General features: G+C 35.2%; 1 protein-coding gene across 1 annotated transcript; it reads left to right on the top strand.

Moving 5' to 3' along the window:
• The first annotated feature begins 8,020 nt into the window (after positions 1–8,020).
• On the top strand, positions 8,021–9,111 carry LOC131616999 (B3 domain-containing transcription factor VRN1-like). The gene is made up of 4 exons (XM_058888398.1): positions 8,021–8,092; positions 8,178–8,541; positions 8,656–8,762; positions 8,845–9,111. Exons 1-4 carry the CDS (start codon positions 8,021–8,023, stop codon positions 9,109–9,111), a joined length of 810 nt encoding a protein of 269 aa, XP_058744381.1.
• The last annotated feature ends 13,729 nt before the right edge of the window (positions 9,112–22,840 follow it).

The following is a 22,840-nucleotide window of genomic DNA, read 5'->3' on the forward strand; positions in this document are numbered from 1 at the left end:
CTAAATTCCTAAGATCCTTGAAAGGGTTAGTTAAATCATGTTATGCTTATGATGTCATGATGTCATGATGTTATGCAATGCATCAGGCAAAGCGTAAGATAGTAAGGACGAGTGAGTCCCACAAGAAAAACCTGCAAGAAAACCAAAGGGTTAGTAGCAAGCACAGACAAATCACACAAGTGTCCTTAGGTTTAAAGGCTTGCGCGAAGTTCGTAGGTAAGTACCCTCCCCACTGAAGTTAAGTTGGTTCAACCTATCCTAGAATAGTAACCGGGTTCTATGGTGCTCATATCCTTGATCTTTCTCGCGGGCATTGTCTCAACATGGCACTCGATCGGCCAGCCAAAAGCATCCCTAGAGGCCAATCTCAATGAGTGTAGCATCGAGTATCAGCCGGCTTCAGTCAGGAATCCAAAGCCAGCTATCTCGCTACTTCCTATAGGCCAAAGTCAAGTTCAACTAGGGTTCTAAGGGCGAATTAGTGCTTATGACACCACGCGGTAGCCAAATGTCTCCTCGATCATATTCAAGGGCCATAAGGACAAACCAAAGCGTCGCACTAATGGTGGCCACCAGTTCAACCATAACGATACATGTCGTACAACCTCCCTGGTCTAATGCCACATACCTAAGGTACACTAGATCCGGGTGTAGGATCTTTCACACAGCAGAATACCCAAAACAACCTTTAAAGATAAAGCAAACAAGTCAAAAAAATTTAAAGTGATCCTAGCTCTAAGGTAACCCCTCTTTTATTCGAAAGTATCCCCAGCAGAGTTGACAGTTCTGTAATACGGTGAACTGACTTTATTGAAAATGTTGCGGATAGCAAGAGTCGCCACCGACTTTTATTTTATCCAATTTTAGGAAAGGCTAAAAGAACAAGAAAAGACCTTTTGAAAAGATTTTGAGTTCGGGGGGTAAGTTATACAAAGGGAAGGTGTAAGGCACCCTTTTGCATCCATGGTTATCCATGGGCTCTTAATTGCTTAGCTCACTTTGTTTTTTTAAAATGTTTGAATTGTTTGAAAAGCGGGGTGTGAATAGAAAAGATTTCGAAGAAGAACTTTAGCTTGTAAATAAGCGTAGTCTTTTTGAATTTGATGTTGAAAAAGAGTGGGCAAAGTAATTTGAATTTTAGAGCAAGCAATTAGTAGCAACTACCCTAAGTTTGAAAAATTGTTCTTTTAGTCTTTCGGGCGAAAGGATCTATCCATACCATGAGAGGGCAGGAAGTCTTTCAATTGGATGTGCGGGTCATCGAAGGGTCATCGAGAATATCGTTCGCCATAAGACTATCCCTACCATAAAGAGGGCAGGTAGTCTAAGGGAAGGATATAATAGTCATTTAATATTTTTAGGCATCATGCGAGGATACCTTAGCAATAGGGACAATCATTCTTTATAAGGCAACCTCGAGGGAGTTTCAATAACTCTGAAGGCAACAGGCAACATTGCTTTAGGTATCCTCGGAATCGAGGGACTTGACTATTTAGTATACTTAGAGGCAACAGGCAACAATTAAGGCAACAGTATAAGGCAACAAGAGGGGTTACCCTAAAGGTGTGTGGGTGCACAATCACGTGGTTAACTTCGATGACATTTATCTTATAAGTTAGTGATCTAGGTTCAGTTCATGGTTTATCACTCCCTAAGATTACTAACCACGCAATTAAAATAAAATAAAGGCAGAAATAAAATTTCCTACGCTATTACAATAAACACCTGCGGGGATGGGGGAAATTAAAAGGCGGAAAAAATAAGAGGGATCAATAATTAGTTTTAAACATCCTTGGACGCTTTGATATTCCTCAAACCCTGAAAATTAAAATGAAAATAAATAAGGGTTAGTGTATTACAGATCCATTAACTATGGAGGCAAACCCTATTTTAATTCAAAGGCAAAATAAAAATAAAATGATATTAAATAAAAACTTAGCTTTTTTGGTATGGCAGGGCGCGTGGCTGAAAGATCTTGGATTAACCTGGATCCTGTGTGGTGAGCCTGTGAGAGACCATGGTGAGGAAGCACTCCTGGGGCGTTGGATCTGGTCCCTGAGAACATCTGATGGTGATTAATTGATGGCGCATGGCATGCAGGTGTGGGGCAACGCACTCGATCTTGTATGGAAATAATTGAAAAATAAAACATTCAGTCCTGGGGATCGAACCCAGGTCAGCGAAGACATGCAGTTGGTTTCTTTACCAATCGTTCACACATAATTAGTTATCAATAAACCAAGCAAAAATCAATAAATATGAAAATTAATGGATAGTTGGAAAAGTCAAGAGATCATAACTGGGGCCCTCCACCATCGCTGGCGTCCAATGAAACATAGAGAGAGGGTAGCAACGTTGACCGGCCAATGGAGAAGTCACGCGCGTGGTCCCACCGCATATGCATACAACCAGTAAGACGCAGGGAGAGAAACTGGCAGTGTTGACGGACCAACAAGAACCTCGCACGTGTAGTCAAAGAGTCAATGATCCTGTTCATCTTCTTCATCCGCTTACCTGCGGATTTAGCCACCATACTTGCTGCGGATTTTCTTACGATTTGCCCTTCAAATTATTCTGCATCCATGCAACCTGCAAAAGTCAATTCGAACAAACAAAAGAAAGATCCAGATCGATTTACAATTCTCCCTTGAACATGGATATGGCCTCTGTTTTTCCTTAGATCTCACGTAGGTATGAAAACGAAGGACGTTTTCGTTTGCGCCCTAGCAATGGCGCTTTGTACTCCGGGCCTCAAAGCTCCCTTAAATGGTTCCAGGGACTCGTCCATGTGATCAGTTTGAATCAAAACACGGGAATTCGGGAGATAGCGAAACCAAAACTTTGAAGAATATGTAAAGCATGATATGAATGATCCACACGTTACATGGCTTCAGCAATCATGTTTACTTACTCTCTATTACCCTTTGAGTGGATTAGGATTATGACTTGGCTCTGAAACTTGCTGGAAAAGGAAGACATGATTATGCACTGTTCTTGAGTTTTTTCTCTTTGGAAACCCTAGCCTTTCCCCTAATTTTTTCGTCACCCCTCATTAGGATTTGCTTGTGAATATATAGAGAGTTATTTAGGGTTGAATCCTTGGAGAAAAAGTCTTGTGATTTGATGATGTAAAGGTAAAAAGATTTTCAATAGAATCTTTCTATTTTGATCACCATGCTATTTCATGCCAATTTTCTTTTTAATCTCAGCCATTGGATTGCATTTGTTCTAAATAAATCAAGGGAAAAATATGGTGTATCAATCATATAATTATTTGATGATTTTTATTTGATTTTACTTGACTTTTAAATGATAAAAATCGAATAAAAACAAAATAAATATCATAATAATAATATAAATTGACCATTGGGCCTCCTTTGGACTCAAGATCACGTGGTCAAGACAAATGTTAAGGCCCATTACTTAAAAATACAAAATTCCTCACTTAGGCTTTCATGCATTTTCTCAAAAATCGACCAACTTGTGCGAGCCATAACTCATTCAATATTTATCATATGGAGATGATCTAGGACTTTTTGGAAAGCCCAAGATGTCCTTTAAAAGCCACTTTTGAACATATTTTCCATTTGGAGATTTTATCTTGATGATATGGCTCCTGACAAAAAACAGCTTTCTGCGATCCTTTAGAAGGACCTGTAATGTTTTGGCTCATATCTCCCAAATGGTGCATTTCTGGCCTTGGCTTGTGAGAGACAAAGTTGTAGAGAATTCAATTTTCTTCAAGATAGGCTTTGGATGGAGAAATTATAATGTTCTATGTGAAAGTTATGACTGGTCAAAGTTGGGTTGACTCTCTCCTTAAAAACCCTAATTTAGAAACTTTTGGAATTGTTGATTTCTGATCTTTCCTCGATGAACCATGATCAATTATTGATCAAATGGTGAATTATACTTCAAAATGAAGATCTTGACAAGAAATCAGGAGTTTTGACTATACTTTGACCATAGTTGACTTTTAGGTCAACCTAGTCGTCTGTTGACTGTTTGAACTGTTGACTGGGCAATCTTGAGAATCAGAGTCTGAAACTTGGCATGAGGACCCTTTGAAGCATATGAGAGGTCATGGGATCCATTTGAGGTCTTAGAACTTGATTTTACTTTGAGAAATTCAAAACCCTAGTTTAGAGGCTGTTGTTTAGGAGAGAGACTGCATGCTTCCTTCTTGTGTATCTTTGAGCATTTGAAAGTCCAATGGATTGAAATATGAATAAATATGATGGGAAAATTTTGGGGTATGACAATAAGTAAGCAACAATATATTTGAATTTTTACAAGAATTTTTGAAGATGAATAAAATATCAATCACTTGATTGATCTTCCCTTTCAAGCACACAATTCCTTTAATGATAAACAAGTGTTCAATGGATGTATGATATGAAACTTTGATAATTTGAGTGAAGGATATATGCACAAAGTTTCAATGAAAATGAAGTATAGACACTTGGTAATTTTTGTGAAAGATATGGACACTTGAATTGTTTAAATTATATGAATGAAAGAGGTAAAGAACAAATTCTGAAAATCTGAATTATATAGCCTCTAAGACACCCCTACAAAAGGTTATTATGTATGGAAGGATGCAAGGATAAAAGGTGAAGAGGTACCATTTGAAGAAATGAAGAAATTCAGAATTTTTCAAAATTTTCACGTGGGAACCGGTTCCCTTAATCCAGAACCCGAGTTCCCTATATGCAACGTTCTAAAAATTTGAAAAAATGAACTGGGGAACCGGTTCCCAGAATGTGGAACTCGGTTCTTGGAGATGAGGAGCGCAAAATAATATGGCAGGGGGTTCTGGGAACCGGTTCCTCCAAACTGGAACTCAGATCCCATATGTAAAAAAAACTCCAAAAACATATTTTTAAAGGTTTGAAAGAGTTTCTAATGTCTTGTAAAGTTTATGGGACATGTATGGATGTTTGAAAACACTTGTTTATGCATTAAGAGACTTGTATGCCATATACCTTAATATCTTTGATCAATCAAGTTTAAGCTCCTTTTGGAATACTTGAATCTTGTGCTTTCATGTGTATTGATCCATTCCTTTTGCAATTGAGATCTTGTCTTCATCAAAACAAAGTTGTAGAAAGATTATCTTCACAAAACAAAGTTATTTTTATCCTAGTTCACCTTCTCAATAAGGCGACCTCCAGTCCACCCTCAACAAGGTGATTTGCCTCTCTCAGCGAGGACTTAATCCACTATAATCAGAACCTGATTACACTTGCACGACCAACTGCCGTGACTCACAATACACCGCACGAGCCAAACTGTTGGTGACTAACAATTCTGCACAAACCAACTGTTTGTAACTAACCAACTTCTAAGACTCAACTAGTCCTAGACTTCTTGAGACTCCTGACCCAACTGGTCTCTCAAGGATTCAGTTTCCACGTAACTTCTGATGACAGTGTATAGTATTGCTTCTAGAAAGCTGTAATCACAACTGTGATATTTCACTAAGATTAAGTACAACTTAATGAACTTTGAGAATGAGTATGGAACTTTGCTTCAGAGAGTTTTTCTTCACACTTGATGATTTTTCAGAATAACTATGTTCCTGTGTGTAAGAAATTGTTATGTTGATTTAGGAGTTTGTGAGTATATATAGTTTCAGGATTTTTGCCCGTCAACTTCAACTCCTTTTTGCAGCATTAAATTGTTTGCGTGTTTGCCACAACTTTTGTTTTCTTCCAAGAATTTTCATGTGGATAGCTTCTTCAACCAACCTTGAGAATTGCGCTTTTGGAGTGTTTCATTCGTTTTACTACTGATTGTGTCTTTAATGGCTTTATTTTAAATCAGTCTTTGTGATCTTCTGTTCAGCTTGTATTTCAACTTCTGTTGTACATATATACTATTGTGATCTTCTGTTGAGCGTGTATTTCAACTTCTATTGTAAGTGTACTCTTGTGATCTTCTGTTCAGCGTGTATTTCAACTTCTATTGTAAGTGTTCTTGCAGCGGTTTGGTGTAGTACCAAAAGTTGCCTTGAAGGCTTTGAGTAACTCTTGCATTTATCCAGCTTTACGTTAATTCCAAGTTCTGATTGTGCTGTTACTAGTACATCTTCTGAAATCAGAAATATATGATTAGAGTACCATGTTTGCTTATACAAAATTTTATTCGTTGTTATCATCAAAACACTAAAATATGATTAGATCCAAACTATGTTCTAACATTTTGCCCTTCAAGAATTCTCCATCTCCACTTGTTAAGAAGAGCCAAATTAAATAAAGCAATATTTTTCACTCCTAACCCCCCTTTCTCAAAAGGTAAATTAACATCCTCCCACTTTACCCAATGAATTCTTCTCTTTTCCTCCACTTCCCCCAAAGGAATTTATTTTGTATGCTAGTATGTTTCTTCCATTATTATCCTCATAAATTTTTATTATTTTTAATATATATTTAATTATTAAATAAGAAATATCTTTTTATGTCATTTTACATTTATCAGCTAGGTTAGACCGCTAATTTGACTAAACACTTTAATTAGTTTATCAGGTATCAGTCATCATCCATCAACTATAAGTTATAAGTTATCAGCCATCAACTCTCAACTATAAACTATAAGCTAACTTAATATTAAACCGCTAATTTTATCAAACAGAGCCTATTTATAAGAAAAAGTAAAAACAAAAAAGATAAGAATTAATCTCAACCATTCATTATCACTATTATTCCATGATTCCTGTTAAAAAGAAATTAAATTTATAATAAATTAAAAAGTATTCTCTAAAATAATGGTATGTATATTCTTGTATTTCTTTTTCAAATTGATTAAATTATTTCGTAATAAATAGCACTGCTCGTATATATTTTCAGCAAAATTAAAAAAATAAAAGAAATAAAACATTAAGTAAAATTAGAAAATTTATAAAAACCTGCACTAAAATTTAAAGAGGGAATGGGATTATTAAGTATATAGCCATTTAATTAATTAATATGATTTACTTATCAATTTATTTTTATTTAATTCATAGTAGATATAAGTTTATATTATTTTGAATGGGTTATGAAAAATTACGTGAATGGAATTGTGAGAATAAAAAGAGGGAACTTCCCATACGTGGGGGTTACATTAATTTTTTTAAATGGGAAGTATATAGTTAAATAAAATAAAAATATGACACTTTTATTAATTCCATGAAACGTGTGTTACATATTTTTTTTAGAATGATAAGTATTATAAAAGAATTTAATATGGAAACATAAGTTTTTTTGAATGGAAAATTATAAAAAAAAAACTTTATTATGGAAAGTTTTAAAAGAATTTAATTAAGTTATGATAAATTAAAAAAAAAAAACAGGTAGTGAACTTATCTTCATAATAAAAAAAGGTGGGTTTGAAAAAAAAAAGAAATTAATGGAATAAGGATAGTTTGAAGGAAAAATAATAATTGGAAGGTAAAATATAATTAAATAAATAAAATAAATAATAAATAAATAAATAAGTAAAGGATATAATTATAAAATTACTCTGAAATCTGATTCTAAAAATTGCTAAGAGACTTAATAACTTTAAATTATGTGAATGGAAATGTGAAAATGAAAAAAAGGCGATTATTAAATATTTAATATTTTGTTAATTAATTATTATTTATTTATTAATAACATCCCATGAAACATGAAAGGTGGGGTTACATAATTTTTTTAGAATAAGAAGTGTTATAAAAAAATTAATATGGGAAACGTAATTTTTTTAAATGGAAAGTTATAAAATAATTTAATGCGGAGAGTTTTAAAAGAATTTAATTAAGTTATGATAAATTAAAGAAAAGGTAGTTAACCGTTTAATATTCGTCTTGTCTGTAACTGTTATCTAATCATTGCATATATATACATGTACGCATTTGGACACTCTGCAGGTCAATGTCTCCTTCTGCTCATTCTGCTTTAATCTAAATCTTTAGATTCATCTAATTTCAAGAGAGAGGAAAAGGTAATATAAGCCACTAGATTTAAATCCAATGGTCAAGCATTGCACATGAGAGGTCATGGCTAGTGAATTTACTCCTATTCATTTTTTCAAGATTATACTTGCTGAAAGTCTTGAACAAGGAAAGCTTGTAAGTCTTTTATTTCGATTCTTTATAGTTTATGTTTAACATCATCATGTTATAGCATTCTTATTAAAACTACTCTTTTTGACAGATGATACCAATTAAGTTTGTCAAGAAATATGGACAATGTTTAGCAACAGCTATGTGTATAAGGACTCCCAATGGTTCTGATTGGAAAATAAATTTGGTTAAAAGTGATGGCAAGATATGGTTTGAAAAGGGTTGGAAAGAATTCACAGACTATCATTCTCTATCTCATGGCCATCTTCTAGTTTTCAAATATGAAGGCACTTCTCATTTTGAGGTAAGAATATTTGACAAGAGTGCTTTAGAGATAAACCATCCTTTCAAAAGAGCTGAAGTCAACAAGGAAGAAGATTGTAGAGTAAGTCAAAAGAGAAAAGCTTACTCCTCCTTTGAAATTGGAACCACTAGTTGTGTTAAAAAACACAAAGGTATAAGTTAATATCTTTTGTATACATGTTGTGAAGTTTAGTAAAAAGTTAACAGAAATGTTCCGTTTTTATCAGCATGAACTATGTGCGGTATATGATGTTCCGTTCTTGCAGGAAAACAAGTGAATACAACACTTGAAAGAGCAGAAGAGTTCAAAACATGCAATCCATCATTTGTTGTTGTCATGGGTGCATCTTATGTTGGAAACGGTTTTCTTTTGGTAATTTTAAGACTATAAATCTGTTTTCAACTAAGTCTTTTTTTCCTATTCATTAACGTTGGATTTTTTTCTTGTTTGACAGTCTATACCTTGTATGTTTGGCAAGACTCACTTTGATTTGGACAAGAAGAAAGGGTATATTTGTTTCCAGGTATTAAATTATGAAAAAGTTTGGCTTGCAAAGTACCGAATTAGGATGATCGCGACAGGACTAAAATTTGAACTCACTGGTGGATGGAGGAAATTCTCAAAGGACAATAATTTGAAAGTTGGAGATGTTTGCAAGTTTGAGCTCATTCATAAAACTAATATGACTTTTCAAGTTCACATCTTTAGAGAAGATGAATGAAGTCAACACAGATTGTTCAACATCTGCAAGTAAGACTAATTGATGTTTAAGTTTAGATTCAAATTATTTATTTTTGTGATATGATAAATAAGGTTGTTCTTCCATCTTATGTAGATTCTTTCCAAATGAAAAGAGAAGCTACTCAAGGATTGATAAAGAAAAGGAATGAAAATCATCACAAATCACAACCACCGCCACCTGAAGAGTTTTAGTACTTTTGATATAATGATGTTTCTAGTGCATGGTTAACAAATGATAACACTACTTATAAGTTATAACCAAGAAGCAGTGTAGCTTTTTAAACCAATATTTTGCATTTTTAGAAATTACTTTAATGATATACTCTATTGATTAAAATAAGGATACATTATTATTAGAGTTTTCACCTACATGTCTATATATATATATATATATATATATATATATAGGAGCATATCAATAGAGAGTATTTTATAATGAAGTAGACTCTTCACCAGCGTCAACTGTTGCCATGAATGCTATGTTGGCTTGCTCATCTTCAGAGTTTGACTTTTGATCTGATGAATCTGAGTCATCCCATGTAGCCATTAAACCTTTCTTCCTTTCAAATCTTTTTTTGGGTTTTTCCCTCTGAAGCTTTGGACATTCATTCTTGTAGTGTCCAGGCTCTTTGCATTCATTGCACGTCACTTTCTTCTTGCTAGATCTTCTGTGTTCAGAAGATTCTCCCTTTTCAGGCCTCTTGAAATTCTTGAAGTTCTTGAATCTTCTCTGCTTGCTCTTTCAGAGTTGATTTACTCTTCTGGATAAGAGAGATAATTCATCATCTTCTTCTTCTGACACTCGTCAGATTCTTCTTCTTCTGCCTGAAAAGCGTTAGTGCATTTTTTATTATTAGATTTTAATGCAATTTACTTACCTTTCTATTGAGGCTCATTTGCATCTAGCTCAATCTCGTGACTCCTTAAGGCACTTATCAGCTATTCAAGAGACACCTCATTCAGATTCTTGGCAATCTTGAAGGCAGTCACCATGGATTCCCATCTTCTGGGTAAGCTTCTAAAATCTTCTTTACATGATCAACTTTGGTGTAGCCTTTATCTAGAACTCTCAATCCAGCAGTCAGAGTTTGGAATCTTGAAAACATTGCTTCAATGTTCTCATCTTCTTCCATTTTGAACGCTTCATATTTCTGGATTAGAACCAGAGCCTTTGTCTCCTAGACTTGAGCATTTCCTTCATGAGTCATCTTTAGAGATTCAAAGATGTCATGAGTTGTTTCTCTGTTTGTTATCTTCTCATACACAGCATGAGAGATAGCATTTAACAATATAGTCCTTGACTTGTGATGATTCTTGAATTCTTTCTTTTGGTCATCACTCATAGCTTGTCTTGTAATCTTGACTCCACGAGTATTTACAGGATGTGTGTAACCAACCAACACTAAGTCCCATAAGTCACCATCTTGACAAAGAAAGTAACTTTCAAGTCTATCATTCCAATACTCAAAGTTTTCACCATCAAAGACTGGTGGTCTATTGTAACCATTGAAGCTACTGCTTCCATTGTTACCATTGTTTTGCTCAGGAGAAGAAGTAGAAGTAGTTGTTTCAACCATTTTGTTTTTCTCCCTGAATCTTTTATCTAACACGATTAAGTGTTTGCACCTAGAACCGGCGCTCGGATGTCAATTGAAGGAGTGAAAAACACTTAGAAATTAGGGGGATTGAATAAGTGTAACTTCTCAAAAATGGTAGATAAAAATAAATAACACAATTATATTTATCCTGGTTCGTTGTTAACTAAACTACTCCGGTCCACCCCTGACAAGGTGATTTACCTCAACTGAAGATTTAATCCACTAATCAAACTGATTACAATGGTTCTCCACTTAGATACCCTCTAAGTCTTCTAGAGTCTACAGATCACAACTTGATCACTCTAGGAAATCCTTTTACAATCAATGTAAAATAAATATTACAAGAGTTTGATTTGCTTCTAAGAAAGCTGTAATCACCAAGTGATATTTCTCTTAAGTTCTAGTTCGTAACACTCACTAAAATATTACAAAGTTGTGAGGCTGAAGATGAAGTTCTTCTTTGCTTTTCTTGATTTCAGTTTGACAGCGTTTGGGTATATTTGCGCAAGAGAGTTGTTGCTGCTTATGAATCAGAATCTCTATTTATAGGCGTTGGAGGAAATGTGACCGTTGGGAGCATTTAATGCTTTGCGTGAATAGTAGACAGCTGCATTTAATGTTTCACACTTTTGTCAACTACCTCGAGCCATGCTTTCACTGCTTTTACTGACTTTGCCTTTTGTAGCTTCTAACGTTCCTTTTGTCAGTCAGAGATTTGACGTTATATCCTTTTGTACTTGTACTTTCTTCTGGACCCATAATATGTAGAATAGACATTTGAATATCAGAGTCTTCAGCTTTGGTGCAGAATGCAACTTCTGTCTTCAGACTTTAAAGTGCTTTGAGCGTGATATAATCAGAGATTCAGAGCTTTTCTTCTGACTGCCATCTTCTGATGCTTTCCAGTTCATATTCTGATTTTGCAGGACCATCTTCTGATGTCTTGCCAGACCATGTGCTTATGAAGCCATCTAGAACTTATGGGTCAGTGCTTCTAAACGCTGACTTGTGCATACTATTTTATACTTTTCTTGAAATGGAAAACGTGGATAATTAGAGTACCACATTTTCTTATACAAAATTCATACTTAACGTTATCATCAAAACTAAGAATATTGATCATAACATTTCTTGTTCTAACAATCTCCCCCTTTTTGATGATGACAAAAACATACAGAATTGATATGAATTTGTATCCAGAATATTAGATGAAAAAGGCAATACACAGATATAGCATAAAGCATATTAATCAGAGTGTGTGAATATGTCTCCCCCTGAGATTAACAATCTTCCCCTGAAATTAATACTAGAAGATTTTATAAATAAAAGACTTCCCTGAGTATTTTTCCATTTCAGTTGAGACTTCCACGTTGAACTTTGAACTTCAGAGTATTCAGAGCTTCACTTCAGAGCTTCCATTGGACAACTTTTGAGCTTTGAATTTCTCTTTGAGATCACTTTGGATTTTCTGAACATCAAGAAGGCTTGCTTATATCAGAGCTTCATAGCTTCTTGAATCAGAGCATAAACTTTCTTGTATATGAACATAGCTTCTTTCTAATCTTGAAACTTCTTGTATATGAGCAATCAGAGCAAGATCTATATCAGATCACTTTAAGGTATTGCTTGTATCAAAGCTTGAAATGTATCAGAACATTGAGTTTTATTGCTTCAACTATTTGAGAGATTTTCTTTCAGAGGTGCTTCTCCTCATATTTGCTTTTCCCTTTTTGCTTCTTCCCATATTGAGCTTGTTCAGAGTATCACATTCCTGCAAAACTATCAGAGACAGAAAACTTGTAATCTAATAGTTAGGAATGTTGAGACTTAAGCCCAGCAACTGATAATATAAATCAATTCAATTAGCACGCTTCTCCCCCTTTTTGTCATAACATCAAAAAGTATAAAAGATTCAGATGAAAGACATAATCAAAATGAAGAAAGATAAAGATTTCATTGATTAATCAAAAGGAGAGTACAAGGCAGATGCAACAAAACAGATGCAAAAACAAAGAAAACTAACTAAGACACAAGACACATACTACAACTGGTTAAGCTTAGAGGCTAAAGCTGCCAGAAGGTTCTTAATCTCAGCAGTGTCTTCAACTTGCTTCTTGGAGGTATCTTCTTGCCTCTGCATCCAAGTTCTGAATTCCTCATTGGTGTCATCTTGCTTGTCGAGACGACTAGCCAAGGAAGCTTGATTCTGTTGGAGTTCCTCCAGAGTCTCAAACACAGCAGAATTAGAAGGACCAGCAGAAGAGGTATGAATATCAGAAGCTTGAATCATTTGATTTTCATCAACTGGTTCCTCTTCAACAGGAATTTCATGAGCTTGATTCTCTTCAGCTTGATTATCTTCAGCATGTTGCACTTCTGCAGTAGGAATCTCTACTTATGGAGGATACTCAACCTGAGGATAAACCAAATCAAGATACTCTTCCAGAGGATTCTCCCTGAACCAGTTGAACAGAGCCTGAAAATCTCTAGTTAGCACTGAATACAGATAAGGCTTCCAAATGACCAGAGGCAAGGGATTTTCTACTTCCATTTCATCCACAAAAGGCTTTTCTCCTAGAATCATCCAGTCTGAAATGGGATGAGAGTAGACGCCAACAATATACTCCAAGCTTAGTCCAGCAGGACCAGGAGCAACAACAAGGCAATGCTTCTAGAGGTCCAGAAACTCTGCTTGCACATCCTCAGCAAAAGCTCTCCAGAGCTTTTCAGCAGCCACATGATCCAGCTTGGAGTCATGGGCAACCTTCAGATAATTTAAACCTGTTCTAACTTTATACTTTAACAGTTCAAAGCGTATATCAACAGAGGGTTTTGAAAGGTTATTTCTGAGAATGGTTTTTGGATCAAAGGGGTTGGAAACAGAATAAGGTTCATAAACTCTGTCAAACAAAGAAGTGTTTGAAAAGGATGGAGGAGGTGAAGATTGTGCTTCATTGTCATAGTCAATGACTGTAACAAGAGGGTCAGACAAAGTGGATGGTGATGAAGGGTCAACAATTGGTGAGATTGGTTTAGGAATAGAGGAGGTTTGTTGATTAGTGGAAAATATATTTTTTGATGGAATTGGTGGGAAGATAATTTTTAGTGGTTTGGGGTTTAAAACAGGTTCAGAATGAAGTGGGAGATTTCTTTTTGTGGTGATGGAAGAGGATGGAAGTTCAGAAGATGGTGGTCTTTTCCGAGGAGGTAGGTCAGAGGAAGAATGTAAACTAGAGGTGTCTACATTATCAATTTCTTCTATAAGCTTCTGAAACTGTTCAGAAGTTCTAGGTACTCTGAGGGACTCTATTGATACTTGTTCAGAACTATTAAAAGGTACAGAGTCAGAAATAACAATACCTGAAGGTTTCTTCTGCTTCTTAGCTTTATTTGCAACAGGACCTTCGTTAGTAACCTTTCTCTTCAGCTTCTTCTGTTTCTTCTTCTTATCCTTTTTATTTAACTCATCCAAAGATGAAAGAGTTCTTCCACGAATCCAGGAAGCGTCAACTTCTGACTAGTCTCTTACACACGACTTCAAATAGAGTTTGATAGATTCTGATAGTTCTTCCTTAAAAATCAGAGGGAAATCAGCAACTGGATTTCTTCTAGTCAGAATATCAGGAATCACCTTTGGAGTAGAGGTCACCTTTTCAATCAAATTCATTCTCCTAAGAGTGTGAGCAGTCAGAGTACTCCCACTTACAAGAGACATATCTTGAATAGAGCCAACTGCTCTCAGAGTATCAATCAGACCACTCTCAGTTAGAATGTCTGATATCAACCTTCCCATAGGAATTGTATTCTTCTTTATCTTCGGATATTTCAGACGCTCTTCTTCTCTTGACTCTTTCACATGAGTCCTCAGAAGATGAAACAGAACCTGAGGCAAGTTAATTCTGATACCTTTTTCGATGCAGTACAGAAGGAACTGCTGATCTTGACTGATGTACGTAGCAGAAACAATTGATTTCCTGTGATTGAGAGATCCCAAAATGACCTTTTCCCAAACTTTGTAAGGAGGCTTCAGATCTATAGAATGAGGTGAACCTTTTCTAGAAGTAAATAACTCTGGATAGATTACTTCCCAATTAGTTCTTCCAGGAAGAGAACCAGTTATTCCACCCAAATCTTGGAGGTTGAATAACCTCCTTATCAAATTTTCAGTAATTATAACTTCTTGCCCTAACACGAAGGAGATAATGGCGTTTAAGGTTAGAGTAGCATGGGTCCAAAATTCCTTAACCAACAGAGGATAAACCGGTCCAATGAGACGATCAAAGAAATTTGCCCATCCTTGAACCAACATATTTGTCTTGATGTCGAACTGGTGTGCTTGAAGATTTTCAAAATGAACCATAATTTCACAGAGAACTTCTAACTCTTCATAAGGAATCAAACAGGTTTTCAAAGGAGAGAAGACAGATTGTTGTTGCAATTGTTGCTCTTTTTGATGTTGCTGAGAAGATGAAACTTTTTGTTGAGTGTTTGAAGACAAAGCCATTGAAGATTGCTAGAGATTTCTGGGTTTAGGGTTTTTATGCAGAGAGAATAGAAGACATAAATGCATAAACGAAGATGATGAATGTGTGAAAAGAGGGAAAATGAATATGAAATGAGTTTAAATATGCACGGATTTGAAAATAAAATGCAATGAGATTCTGAATGCAACGGTTACAGAAACTAAATCATTTACATTTAATGTTGATAGACGTTATTTGAGGTAGCGTGAGATTTGAAAAGATTTGCACAGTTACCAAGGGTGGCGTCTCATCAACTGCACGCATGTTTGTCCCTTCAGAATGAACACGTGGTCATCATCTGGAATACATGGTGACAGCTGTTTTGCTTTAACAGAAATTCTGGATCATACTTAGACATATGAAACGTTACCAATAACAGAATCAGAGTGTCTAAATGATCAAACATAACCAGAACATCTGATAAGAAAATAAATAAACATTTCAAATCTAATCCATATATCAGATATTCTCAACACCTTTGTCTAGGCATAAATCCATACTGATGTTCTTCAGAATGAACTTAAACCTATCTTCAGCAAGGGGTTTTGTAAAGATATCAGCCCACTGATGTTCTTTATTAACAAAGTTTAAAGAAAGAACACCCTTCTGAACATAGTCCCTAATAAAGTGATGTTTAATCTCTATATGTTTAGATTTAGAATGTAAGATAGGATTCTTAGGTAAACAAATAGAAGAAGTATTATCACATAATATAGGAGTGTTACTCTCATATATATCTGATAGTCTTCTAGCTGACTTTTCATCTAGAGCATCTGTGTACTACATCCAGCAGCAGCTACGTATTCTGCTTCTGTAGTTGATAATGCTATTGTGGCTTGCTTCTTGCTGTACCAGGAGATTAGATTACTTCCCAGAAACTGACAGCTTCTCGAAGTACTTTTCCTTTCAACTCTATCTCCAGCGTAATCAGCATCACAATATCCTACTAAGTTGTATTCTTCAGATCTTCTGTAGACTAAACCAACATTAGTAGTACCTAAGTGAGACTCTATAGGATCTGATTGGAATCTATAACACAAGCATACACTGAATAAAATATCAGGTCTAGAAGTAGTTAGATATAGAAGAGATCCTATCATACCTCTGTGGATCTTCTGATCTACCTTCTTGCTTACCTCATCCTTACCTAATACACAAGTTGGATGCATGGGAGTTTTTGCTTCTTTGCTTTCAGACAGATTGAACTTCTTCAGAAGCTCTTTGACATACTTGGTCTTATGAACATAAGTTCCTTCAGAAGTTTGATTGATCTGAATGCCTAGGAAATACTTGAGTTCTCCCATCATGCTCATCTCAAATTCTGCCTACATAGACTTAGCAAACTCCTTTCCAAGTGTAGCATTAGATGTTCCAAAAATAATATCATCAACATAAATTTGACAAATTAGCATATCTCTTTTAAAGGTTTTACAGAAGAGAGTTGTGTCTACTTTTCCTCTTGTGAAACCATTATCTAGAAGAAAATAACTTAATCTTTCATACCAAGCTCTGGGAGCTTGCTTCAAGCTGTATAATGATTTCTTTAATTTAAAAATATGTTCTAGAGACTTAGAGTCTTCAAAACCAGGAGGTTGGTGGACATAAACTTATTCATCTATACAAACATTTAAAAAGGAACTCTTAACATCCATCTGATACAGAGTGATGTTATTCTGAGTGGTAAAAGAAATTAATAGAAGAATAGATTCTAACCTGGCCACTGGTGTAAAGGTTTCTGTATAGTCAATACCTTCTTGCTGACTGTAGCCCTGAGGAGCTAGTCTGGCTTTGTTTCTGATGACTTCACCTTTCTCACTCAGCTTGTTTCTGAAAACCCATTTAGTTCCAATGATATTGAATCCTTTAGGTCTTAGAACCAAATCCCAAACATCATTCCTTGTAAACTGATTTAACTCTTCTTGCATGGCAATTATCCAGTCAGCATCTTCCAGAGCTTGATTAACATAAGTTAGCTCAACCAAATATACTAAACCAAATTGATATTCTACATTGTTCTTCAGGAAAGCTCTTGTTCTGATGGGATCATCTTTCTTTCCAATGATAACATCTTCTGGATGAGCAAAGTTGAGTCTAGAAGATCTTCTGAGTGTTGGCTCTTCAGATATTATGAGATTCTCTAAAGACGCTGCAACTTGATCTTCTGCATTATCCTTTCCTTTGGGTTCTTCATGATCTGAGTTAGATATATCTATATCTACAAAATTTTCAAACTTCTTTGGCTTTTTATTGCCAAGCTTATCATCAAATCTGATATTGATTGATTCTTCAACTACCAGAGTTTCAGTATTGTATACTCTGTAGCCTTTTGAGCGTTCAGAATATCCAAGTAGAAAACACTTTTGAGCTTTAGAATCAAACTTGTTCAGATGATATTTAATATTCAGAATATAACAAATACATCCAAAAGGATGGAAATATGAAATGTTGGGCTTTCTATTGTTCCATAATTCATAAGGAGTCTTATTTAGAATAGGTCTTATTGAGATTTTATTCTGAATATATCAAGCTGTGTTAATTTCTTCTGCCCTGAATTGCTTAGCCATATTAGCCTCATTGATCATGGTTCTGGCCATTTCTTGTAGAGTCTTATTCTTTCGTTCTACAACTCCATTTTGTTGTGGAGTTCTAGGACAAGAGAAATCACGGGCAATACCATTTTCTCTAAAATAAATTTCAAATAATCTGTTCTCAGATTCACCATCATGATCACTTCTGACTTTTATGATTTTGCATTCCTTTTCAGATTGAATCTTAGTACAGAAGTCAAAGAACACATAATGTGACTCATCCTTGTGTTTTAAGAACTTTACCCAAGTCCATCTGCTATAGTCGTCTACGATGACCAATCCATATTTCTTGCCTCTGATTGATGCTGTTTTGATAGGGCCAAAAAGATCAATGTGCAGAAGTTCTAAAGGTCTAGAGGAAGAGACAACATTTTTAGACTTGAACGCATGTTTTGAAAACTTCCCTTTCTGACATGCTTCATAAAGAGCATCTGATTTATATTTCAGATCAGAGAGTCCTCTAACCATATTAAGTTTGTTAATCTGAGAAATCATTCTCAAACTAGCATGACCTAATCTTTTGTGCCAGACCCACTGCTCTTCGTTAACAGACAGAAGGCAAGTAACCTTTTGGTTCTTAAGATCTGAAAGATCAATATTATAATATTGTTCTTTCTCTTGCCTGTAAATAAGATTGAGCCATCCTTCTGACTAATAGCTTTACAAGACTTTTGATTAAAAATTATGTCATAACCATTGTCACTTAATTGACTTATGGACAATAAGTTATGAGCTAATCCATCTACTAAAAGAACATTAGTTAAAGAGGGAGAGTTACCAATACATATGGTTCCAGAGCCAATGATTTTTCCCTTCTGATTCCCTCCAAACTTTACTTCTCCAGCAGATTTAAGTTCCAGATCTTGGAACATAGACCTTCTTCCCGTCATGTGTCGTGAGCACCCAGAGTCGAGGTACCATGACATGTTTGTCTTTTAAGCTTTGAAGGAGATCTGCAACAGGAATTATCTTATCCTTAGGTACCCACATTATTTTGGGTCCTTTGGGGTTTGTCCTTCTCAAGTTCTGATTGAACTGAGATTTAGCATAATATTTATCATAATATTTTCTAGAGTGTGCAATAACATATTTCTTTGTGTGTGTTATGTGGGAACTCTTAGAGTGTGATGTGTGTTTGATATAATGAGAATGGCCATACTTGAACTGTTCATACAAATGTTTGTATTTTATAATCATCTCATCAAAAGATTCAAGCTTATATGGGGTTTCACCCTTAAAGCCTATGCCTATTCTCTTGTTTCCACTTACACCATATATCATAGAGGCTAGCTGACTTCAGCCTATACCTCTAGATAAGAACTTTCTGAAGCTCAAGTCATATTCTTTCAGAATATTGTTAGTGCTTGGAATAGACTTTTCTGAACTTGAAGATGATTCAACATCTTTAGTTAATTTTAAAACCTTTTCTTTCAGTTCAGAGTTTTCTATTTCAAGTCTCTTAGTTTCAGATTCAAAGAGCTTTTTAAGCTTTTTGTGTTTGATACTAAGTTGACTTTTGACTTCCAGAAGTTCTGATAAGCTGGAAACTAAATCATCTCTAGTAAGTTTAGAAAATACCTCATCAAAGTCTGTATCTGAAGTAGACTCTTCACCAGCATCAACTGTCACCATGAGTGCTATGTTGGCTTGCTCATCTTCAGAGTCTGACTTTTGATCTGATGAATCTGAGTCATCCCATGTAGCCATTAGACCTTTCTTCTTTTCAAATCTTTTCTTGGGCTTTTCCCTCTGAAGCTTTGGACATTCATTCTTGTAGTGTCCAGGCTCTTTGCATTCATTGCACGTCACTTTCTTCTTGCTAGATCTTCTGTGTTCAGAAGATTCTCCCTTTTCAGGCCTCTTGAAGTTATTGAAGTTCTTGAATCTTCTTTGCTTGCTCTTCAAGAGTTGATTTACTCTTCTGGATAAGAGAGATAATTTATCTTCTTCTTCTTCTGACTCTGACTCGTCAGATTCTTCTTCTTCTGCCTGAAAAGCGTTAGTGCATTTTTTATTATTAGATTTTAATGCAATAGACTTACCATTATTTTGAGGCTCATTTGCATCTAGCTCAATCTCGTGACTCCTTAAGGCACTTATCAGCTATTCAAGAGACATCTCATTCAGATTCTTGGCAATCTTGAAGGGAGTCACCATGAGTCCTCATCTTCTGGGTAAGCTTCTGATAATCTTCTTTACATGATCAACTTTGGTGTAGCCTTTATCTAGAACTCTCAATCTAGCAGTCAGAGTTTGGAATCTTGAAAACATTGCTTCAATGTTCTCATCTTCTTCCATTTTGAACGCTTCATATTTCTTGATTAGAACCAGAGCCTTTGTCTCCTTGACTTGAGCATTTCCTTCATGAGTCATCTTTAGAGATTCAAAGATGTCATGAGTTGTTTCTCTGTTTGTTATCTTCTCATACACAACATGAGAGATAGCATTTAACAATACTGCTTCCATTGTTACCATTGTTTTGCTCAGGAGTAGAAGTAGAAGTAGTTGTTTCAACCATTTTGTTTTTCTCCCTGAATCTTTTATCTAACACGATTAAGTGCTTGCACCTAGAACCGGCGCTCGGATGTCAATTGAAGGAGTGAAAAACACTTAGAAATTAGGGGGATTGAATAAGTGTAACTTCTCAAAATTGGTAGATAAAAATAAATAACACAATTATTTTTATCCTAGTTCGTTGTTAACTAAACTACTCCGGTCCACCCCTGACAAGGTGATTTACCTCAACTGAAGATTTAATCCACTAATCAAACTGATTACAATGGTTCTCCACTTAGATACCCTCTAAGTCTTCTAGAGTCTACATATCACAACTTTTTCACTCTAGGAAATCCTTTTACAATCAATGTAAAAATAAATATTACAAGAGTTTGATTTGTTTCTAAGAAAGTTGTAATCACCAAGTGATATTTCTCTTAAGTTCTAGCTCGTAACACTCACTAAAATATTACAAAGTTGTGAGGTTGAAGATGAGATTCTTCTTCGCTTTTCTTGATTTCAGTTTGACAGCGTTTTGGTATATTTGCGCAATAGAGTTGTTGCTGCTTCTGAATCAAAACAACTATTTATAGGCGCTGGAGGAAATGTGACCGTTGGGAGCATTTAATGCTTTGCGTGAATAGTACACTGCCGCATTTAATGTTTCACACTTTTGTCAACTACCTCGAGCCATGCTTTCACTGTTTTTACTGACTTTGCCTTTTGTAGATTCTAACGTTCCTTTTGTCAGTCAGAGATTTGACGTTATAGCCTTTTATACTTGTACTTTCTTCTAGACACATAATATGTAGAATAGACGTTTGAATATCAGAGTCTTCAGCTTTGGTGCAGAATGCAACTTCTGTCTTCAGACTTTGAAGTGCTTTGAGCGTGATATCATCAGAGCTTCAAAGCTTTGCTTCTGACTGCCATCTTCTGATGCTTTCTAGTTCATATTCTGATTTTGCAGGACCATCTTCTGATGTCTTGCCAGACCACGTGCTGATGAAGCCATCCAGAACTACCGGGTCAGTGCTTCTGAACGCTGATTTGTGCATACTCTTTTATACTTTTCCTGAAATGGAAAACGTTGATAATTAGAGTACCACATTCTCTTATACAAAATTCATACTTAATGTTATCATCAAAACTAAGAATATTGATCAGAACATTTCTTTTTCTAACATTAGGTACCACTTGAATTAATTAAATTGCAGGATTACAATGTAAGTATCATTGAATTAATTTGCAGGAATTAATAAACCATTTAGTCGATCCAATCTATACCATTGAAGTAAATTCCTTAGCAGGGATATATCAGTATTGGTAGTATAATTGCAGAAAAACATGAGGTGCAAGTATCAGTAGCTTGACCATATTAATGTAACAGATAGCAGCAGTATAATTGAAATAGCAGATATGAACAAAATAACCATGGGAACAGAAACGATATTATTAACAGGTTTGACAGGTCTATATGATTTCTAGCAGTATTAATAAAATAGAAGAATAAAATTATTAGTGAATAGAAAATAAATAAATGGTAGACCAGAACTAATTTAATCAAATAGAATAAATTAGGCGTGTCCGGAAATGATTCGGTATCCGTATTTTTGGTAATGTTTTGGCGATGTTATGATGCGAAGAACCTTATGAATTTTGTGATTTTCCGTTGTATTATTTGTGATGATTTGTGATGATTGTTGATTATAGTTGTTGACTTATTGCGTATGCATTGTTGTTGACGTGTTGTTGTGACGTGGTGATATTAAGTCGTAGGCCTATGGCCAGTGACGATGCGATGCTATGATTTTGTGATTATTGCGAAATGCAGGAAATAAAGTGACGTTGAGTTACCTCTAATTATTGGTAACATTTGTGATATAGGTGTATGCCTCGTGACGATGTTGTTGTGATTTGTTTTGTGATGATGCATTCATTGAGTCTCATGATTGCATTTTTTGTGATGACTTGGATTGGCAAACAATGTCGAAGGCACATGCCTGTTTTGTTGCCTCTATTTATTGACAATTGGCGATGGGGGCTGAAGCCTTGGGTACCACGTGCATGTGCATTGTTAGAGTCACATTTCATTTGTGTGATTGTGAGTTTACGTGTTATGATGTCTGGACTTATGTAAATTATTGTGAAATCTGAATATGAATTTATGTGAGATATTGTGACGTGTGTTGTTTTGATTTAAACAGTGAAGTAAACTAGACGGTAATGATTATACTGCAAAGTGATGATTATGATGACTTGAACCGTATATATACTGTTTATCACCACCTAGTTTATATTGTTTGATATCTCACATCTTTTATTTGTTTCGCCATTACTTGTATACTGGTAACGTGCAGGTGATAGCTTTAATGAAGATTTAGACGCTGTGAATCGAGTCGGTGGTTGCTCTGATACGTAGCACTCGGGGGATAAACGTGTGTTTTAACTATTAGTTCCTTGTTGAATTTTTTTTAGTGATGTTTTATTGTTGAATTGTAGCT

Source organism: Vicia villosa, linkage group LG7 (genome assembly GCF_029867415.1).
Source record: "Vicia villosa cultivar HV-30 ecotype Madison, WI linkage group LG7, Vvil1.0, whole genome shotgun sequence".
Classification (NCBI taxonomy): domain Eukaryota; kingdom Viridiplantae; phylum Streptophyta; class Magnoliopsida; order Fabales; family Fabaceae; genus Vicia; species Vicia villosa.

Excerpts from the sequence above, each read along its gene's own strand:
- LOC131616999 (XM_058888398.1), top strand. The coding sequence starts at position 8,021 with ATGGCTAGTGAATTTACTCCTATTCATTTTTTCAAGATTATACTTGCT. Across the intron at positions 8,542-8,655 it reads TTGTGTTAAAAAACACAAAG|GAAAACAAGTGAATACAACA; the intron begins GTATAAGTTAAT and ends CCGTTCTTGCAG. Across the intron at positions 8,763-8,844 it reads TTGGAAACGGTTTTCTTTTG|TCTATACCTTGTATGTTTGG; the intron begins GTAATTTTAAGA and ends CTTGTTTGACAG.